Raw genomic sequence first — 7121 nt, 5'->3', positions numbered from 1 at the left:
TGAACCCTTCCTGTAAATAGACCAGCTTGGATTGTTGTCTGCTTATCTTCAGTAATTCATCCTCTGGCGTATGCTTCTGCTGAGGACAGAGCTTACAGTGCTACTGCTATGGACTGAGCTTCCAGAGCATCAATCTTTTCTGAGTTGATTGCCTACCCATGGAGCCTGGTGCTAGTGAGGGAAACTGAGTTAGAAACAGTCACTCAGGGAACTAGTTCAGGAATAGCCTGTTGTAGAGCCAATGTTACTAGTTCATGAGCAGATCCCCATTGCATCAGAGTGAACAGATTTCCTGAGAGTGAAGGTGTTAAGAAGATTAAGGGATGATGCAGAGAGATTCTTCAGATTTGACTGAAAGGGTTCTTTGGCTGCGGGCTGAGCTAAGATTGGCTTCCAAATCGGCTTGTGAATTCAGTTTCCTTAGTATATGATAGAAGGAAATTTTCTGAAACTTGGTCAACATGGATCTAATTTTCTTGAGAATGAGGACTAAATGGATCTGCAAAGGATTCGAGAGTGAGTTCATCGCTTGAATGATAAGCCTAGAGTCTCCGAAGACCGTCAGAGACTGAATGTTCCGATTAAGAGCCAGAGACAGCCCCTGCCACAAAGCCAGAGCCTCAGCTCTATTGTTTGATTCGAATCCCAGACCCCAATGATACCTGAGCAATGTAGTGCCATCAGGATTCAACAGAATTCCACCCCCACCCGCAGCTCTAGGGTTGCCTTTAGAGACCCCGTCGAGGAATAGACAGTGGTCATCCAGAGCAGAACACTACTTTAGAAACTCTTGTTCTTCCAGGCGTATTTCCCATATAGCTTGGCAAGAGGCCGAAGAAATTGGATTGGTTTGATTATTTGGAACAATATCTTTCAGCCAAAGCTCCTCCTCACTGTCCAGAATCGCTTCATTCCTTAAGGCCGGCATAGCATCCAAAGTCTCTCCCAGAATAGCTTTAATTTTGGATATAATATTGTTTGAAGTGCAGGTTTCTCCTCTGAATAATCTGTTATTCCTTTCCAACCATAACTTCCAGCAGGTGAATTTAGGGATCCACATCCATGCAGTCTTAAGCAGGTTTTTTTTATTGAGGCAGAACGATGATAGCTTGGCCCACTCGTGAAACAGGTTTGGCATATTTCTTGGCAGCTCAACCTTGTCAGCCCTTGATCTCAGAACCCCCTTCCAAACTGCTTTGGCAAAAGGGCACAGCAACAACAGGTGATCAGCTGTTTCTTCCTCTGACATACATAAAGGGCATCTGGATGGCCCTTCCATTCCACGTTTTCTCAGGTTATCTCCTGTGAGAATACTGTTGTGAGCTAGCGTCCAGCAGAAGAAGTCTATTTTTGGGAGCGAAGGGAAGCCCCAAATGAATTTCCATTGCATTGGGTCAGGAGGGACATTAGGAACAGCAATCAAACTTTTGTAACCTTCAGCAACCGAGAAAGAACCAGAATGGGAGCCCCACCCTCTTTTGTCCTTGGCTGTTGCTGACATGGGAGATTTTCCTTGGAGTTTGTCTAATAGTAATGAAGCCTCATATTGCAAACGATGTGGAACCTCTCCCAGATTCCAGCTGTCCCACCGTCTACCAACGTCCTCCGTCCAGGTGGATATGTCCCAAAGGGTTTCCATATTGTTGGATTGTAGCCATAATTTAATATTTGCAAGGCCTTCTATATGGTGCAGAGGCTGGTCTTCTAGAATCTGATCTTCCCAAATTCTAATTTTTTTCCCATTACCTGGGATCCAGTAGAGATTGGGACTGAAATGCTCCAGAGCAGCGATACAAAGCTTGAAAATTGGGGAACCTTTGGTGGTTTTTGGCAGATGGTCCAAACATCTCAAACGCTGACCTTGAAAATATTTCTTCCACAGGACTTTCTTGCTCCAGCTTATTTTCCCAGCCACAATATTCCACAGGATTTTAGAGCCTAGAGCGAGATTTTGTGCAGCCAAATCTCTCATTTGCAGACCTCCTTCCAGGATTGGCCTCTTAATGGTATCCCAATTGACTAAATGAAGTCTTCTTTCATTATTTTTCCCCCCTTCCCAAAGGAATCTCCTCAGCATACCATCCATTTTACTGAGAAAGGTTTTGGGGGCAAGGAGAATGGAATGCTGAAAAAGAGGCATGCTTATTAGAACAGATTTTATAAGAATTAATTTCCTAGCAGTGTTCAGCCAGGAGGTTCCCCAGGCTTGTATTCTTAGCTTAAGCTTGTCTAAGAGGGGCATCCAGTGGGTAACTTTAGGAGTGGATTTGAAGATTGGGATCCCAAGATATTTGAATGACTCCCAGGTCTGACAGACTTTCATCTCAAGGAGCCTAGCTATGTCAGCCAGATCTTTGACCGAGCAGTTCCAGCCATAGATTGTGCTTTTTGAATAGTTTATCTTACTGCCGGAGGCCTCCTGATAAATGTCCAGTTCCTTTTTAAAAGATCTGGCTGAATTAATGCTCGCTCCACCTAGGAGCAGAGTATCGTCGGCAAATTGGGCATGGTTTATGTCTTTGACATTGTGCACCATTCTGAGGCCTGGCAGAGTTTGGACTTGCTGACAAAAGTCTAGCTGGAAACTAAGCACTGAGGCTTGAATAGCATAGAGAAGAGGGGACAGCGGACAACCTTGTCTTAATCCCCTGGATGCTTTAAAAAATTCAGTAGAACGGCCATTTACCAACGGTGCAATCCAAGGAGAGGCAATGCAGGCTTTCACCCAATTTATGAAGGTTATTGAGAAGCCCATTTTCGTCATAACAACAAACAGGAAGTCATGCCTCACCCTGTCAAAGGCATTTGCCAAATCGAGTTTTATTACCATTCCTTTCTCTTTTCTCTGGCCACTTGAGTGAACTACCTCTAGAACCAGCACAATATATCCAGTATCTTTCTCCCTTTGATGAAGCCTCCTTGATTCTCCGGTATGATGTCCGACAGAATATTCTTGAGACGAATGGATATTATTTTGGTAATCAATTTATAGCTAGTATTACACAGCGAAATGGGATGAAATCTACTGAAATCTGAAGCTCCTTTCTCTTTCGGTAGCAATGCAAGGAAGGCTGAATTGGTACTGCCTCCTATCTTTGCGCAATATTGGGACTTCCTAACCATTCTCAGGAGGTCTTTATTGATAGTTGACCAGCAAGACTGAAGGAACCTAGCAGTGAACCCATCAGGCCCTGGCGCCTTATCCGGTTCCATGCAATCCAAGGCTTTCTTGAGCTCATCCATGCTGATCGGAGCAGTCAGCATATTATTGACAGAGTCTTGCACACAGGAGGGGATTAGATTATACGGATAGGCTTGAGGATCTATAGGTGGGTCATCAGGCGCTGAATAAAGATCTTTGAAAAAAGAGAAGGCTGCTCTCTTGATGCCTTCAAAATCTTTAACCACTGCATCTTGGGAGCGGATTTCTGAAACATTTTTGAATTGCTTGCGAGCTTCGGCATGCTTGTGGAAAAAACTAGTATTTTTGTCGCCGGCCTGTAACCATAAGTTTCTGGATTTTTGTCTCCAATACTCCTCTTCATCCCTACTAGCTTTATGGAGGGCTTTTTGCAACTCAACTTCTTTTTGGAGCAGACTTTGGGTAATAGCAGAATCCTCCATTGATGATTGGAGGGCAGCAAGGTTTTCTAAAGACTCTTTTCTCTTGGCAGCTGGTGTTTTCAGGGCTTTAGCCCACTCCTTGAGCCTTCTCTTAAGAGCCCGCAACTTTTCTTCCCACACAAAGAAAGGGGATCCCAGGATTTTCCGGTTCCAGACTTCAGAAACCACCTCATTGAAACCCTCTTGCTGAATCCACAAAGGGCTAAATCTAAAGGGAATGGAGCCAAGAAAACCATCCATGGAGAGCTCAAGACTAATGGGTTTATGAACGGAGGTACAGTTAGGAAGAATTTTGGATGAGGCCATTAGACCACTAGTAAGAAAGGAGGCTTGGACGAGGAATCTGTCCAAACGAGCAGCTATATGGTTGGGACCTAATCTTTTGTTAGACCTAGTGTATTTCCCAGCTGATGGTTTGATGTCCTCCAAATCCCAGCCAATCATTATATCTTCTACCCATTCTCTAGCAGGATCCCTTATAGAAGAACCACCTTTTTTCTCTTCAGCGGCTAGAGTAACATTCAGATCCCCTGCAATAATGATGTTTTCTGGATTGTGCAATAAAAGAAAAGACTGGAGCGAGTCCCAAAAAAAAAATTTCTCCGCTTGAGAGACCGGAGCATAAAGGTTGAACATACTTACTTGTTGACCAAAGTCTTTATGGAGGAGCTGAGTGAAAATCCAGTGCTGGCAACTTTCTTCTTGAATCAAGTCATATTTGAAGCTGTCCCAGAAGGAGGCAATCCCACCAGAGGTGCCTCTAGCACTGACAGCTCTACTAGGGCCTTTGCGCCAGAATGTTTTGCTGGAATGGAGGAGAGTGTCCTCCAGCTTTGTCTCCTGGATAAGAAGGATTTCAAGCAAATGCAACCTCACAATGTCTTTCAGGGCATCTTCTTTCAGCTTGCTACCTAATCCTCTGCAATTCCAGGAGACGTATTTCATTATTTACTGGGTTGGGAGGGAGTGGCTCCTTTTGAAGCCTTGTTATGCTTGCACCCGGATCTGGTGTTCATCATTCCTTTGAGAGTTTTCTGGGAGCCTTGGAGAACATCCAGATAAGTTTTCTCCCCTCTCTGTTTCTTCTTGGATTTCCAGCCCTTGGTCGATTTGATAGGAGAAATTTGTGAGCTGTCTGATTCAGAGTCTCTTTCTTCTAATTCTTCCCCTGAGTCAGATGCAAGAGTAATGTGCTTGTCATTGCCTGTGTTTCCCCCTTGATCTACCTCTGTTAGGGGGACATTTGTTTCTTCTTCGGTTTCTTTCCCTTTCTTCGACTGATCTTCAGTTTCTTCATGGTTCTCTGAGGCATCCACCTTTTCCCCTGAGGAGGGGCCTTCATTTGAGACTGGTTTGGTCTTGTCATTGGTCTGGGGATTCCCCTTTGGTCCTGTTTTCTTCTGCTCGTTTGGCTTTGAGACTACCTTACCCTTTTTTATTTCCTTCCATCCTTCTTCTTCCACTTTGTCCCCTGATGGTGCTTTGGGGCAGTTTCGTTGAAAGTGACCGTGCTCATGGCAGATTCTGCACTTAAAAGGTAGTTGCTCATAGTCCAGCTTCTGGAAGTGGTGCCAATCTCCAACTGTAAGTTTGATGGCTTCCGGCAGCCCAGCTTCCAAGTCAACTTCCACGCAGATTCTGGCGCAGGTGTATTGGCCCTTGTTATCAGCTTTATCGATGAATCTGCCCAGTCTGTTTCCTATCTTTTGCAGGGATTGATAGCTCCAGCAGTGTATTGGCAGGTTGGGTAGCCGAACCCAAACAGGGACCTCCTTTGGGACATCGACTGAAGGGTCAAAGTCGGGGGTCCATTTATTCAGAAAGAGACCTTGGTTTCCGATGAAATATGGGCCGTTTCTAAACACCAGATCTCAGTCTTCCTTGGTAGTGAATTCGAAGATGAAAAAACCTCTTCCGACCACGTAGCAGATCACATTGTTGGGCAGCAGGGGCCTCCAGTTTCGTTAAACCCATTCATCAGTCGATTTTGTTGTTGGCCAACAACCCATAAATTGCCCCACTAAACATCTGTCAGCCAAGGCAAGGGCGATTTTGATCAGTTGATCTTCCGGCAAAGCGATTTCTGGGATTTCATCAAGCTTTTTGATAAACTTCGGGACTTCGGGATGAGGTTGTTTTTTCCCCTTCTGCGATAGCAGGCTTCGGAAGGCTTCTGTTGATGATGATGGAGGGGTGGGAGAGGGCTCCGCACCCCCTGGTGCAGCCATGGCGGCGGGCAGTCTTGGCAGCGATCGCTGACCTAGACGGATCGCAGATCAGAGCGCGCGCATCTGTTCAGAATATTTCAACTTTTTACTAACGAAGAGATTGTTTATTTAATAATAATAAATACATTATATATATACAATTAAAGATGTGGTGTATAATTAATTAAATATTTGATGTTACACATGTAATCATTGTAAAATAGGAAGTTAACCAATTAAATTTGAAATAAATATACTAAAACATTATTAAAAATAATAAAATTCAATTTTTATTGTTAAATTATGGAAAAATGTTCAATTTTTTTTTGTCAAAACAAATTAATAATTAGTGAAGAAAAAATTAAACACAATATGTATTACCTACAACGAATATAATAAAAAAAAATCATATTTTATAATAAAAAATGTTTTGTCACGTATAAATAATATTTGACATTTTCAGCGAAAACAATAAAAAAATATCAACACATTCATTAATACTTGCTATTTAGCATGCTAAATCCTTAATATTAACATGATAAGCATGTTAAATGGATAAAAACTTGTGAAGGCTAACAAACTTTTTGATGTTGCGTGCTTGATTATCTCTACCCCGCTATCTACAACAAATTGAACCAAACAACCGACCCAATCCTGATGTGTTATGTGCAATTGTATTTTAGTAAACCGGGAGCACATGGTAACAAAGTTGCATTTTATGACAATAAACGGAGAGCATAAGGACAAGAAGACGCCGATGAAAATGACAAGGAAATGAGCATGACAAAGTAACTAGATTCAAATAACAAAACAAGTAGGTTGACATGTGGAAAGTCAATAACATGTTTTTGATTTGTGTTGATGCTTGCTGCCACATGTGTCACTCGAAATGAATAATCTCTTAAGGGAATATCGAAGCTCATGCTATGCATTTCACCGAATCTCGCATTATAAAAGCACTCATCCTTGCTTTGACAAAACCACGACAGTGCCAACATGTGTGAAGTTAACTTTATACCATAACATACTCGAGTTAAATGAATTATGAACCGATCATATCTAAAACATGTGGCAGTTTCTCTAGATCTAAGTGATTTTTGTGAGCATGCATACCAGAATGACACATTTCTATGTTCCATTCATCAAATATTTATATTTATATGATCCACGGTATAGGGAAATATTAATGGATTATATATGTACACCACATCACATATATGTAATGTATCACAACCCACCACATTGGGGTGCCACAATATTGACACACCAACTCCACACAAATACAAGTGG

The 7121-nt window shown here is 42.5% G+C and overlaps 1 protein-coding gene across 1 annotated transcript; it reads right to left on the bottom strand.

Annotated features, from left to right (window-relative positions):
- Nucleotides 1-316: 316 nt before the first annotated feature.
- Nucleotides 317-5852, bottom strand: LOC149231957 (uncharacterized). The gene is made up of 6 exons (XM_089381798.1): nt 5630-5852; nt 4829-5410; nt 3793-4535; nt 2876-3498; nt 780-2792; nt 317-662 (listed from the first exon to the last, which is right to left on the bottom strand). Exons 1-6 carry the CDS (start codon nt 5850-5852, stop codon nt 317-319), a joined length of 4530 nt encoding a protein of 1509 aa, XP_089237924.1.
- Between the last annotated feature and the right edge of the window lie 1269 nt (nt 5853-7121).

This window comes from Pinus tabuliformis, chromosome J (genome assembly GCF_031772625.1).
Source record: "Pinus tabuliformis cultivar Carrire ecotype Pingquan chromosome J, CPIR1, whole genome shotgun sequence".
NCBI classification, from domain to species: domain Eukaryota; kingdom Viridiplantae; phylum Streptophyta; class Pinopsida; order Pinales; family Pinaceae; genus Pinus; species Pinus tabuliformis.
This window is presented reverse-complemented; position numbering and strand designations above follow the sequence as displayed.

What these genes read in the sequence shown, in the direction of transcription:
- LOC149231957 (XM_089381798.1), bottom strand. Translation starts at nt 5,852, where the DNA reads ATGGCTGCACCAGGGGGTGCGGAGCCCTCTCCCACCCCTCCATCATCA. An exon ending in AGCAAGAGGGTTTCAATGAG is followed by an intron (nt 3,499 to 3,792) that starts GTGGTTTCTGAA and finishes TTATGGTTACAG; the next exon opens with GCCGGCGACAAAAATACTAG. An exon ending in ATACTGGATATATTGTGCTG is followed by an intron (nt 2,793 to 2,875) that starts GTTCTAGAGGTA and finishes TGCCTTTGACAG; the next exon opens with GGTGAGGCATGACTTCCTGT.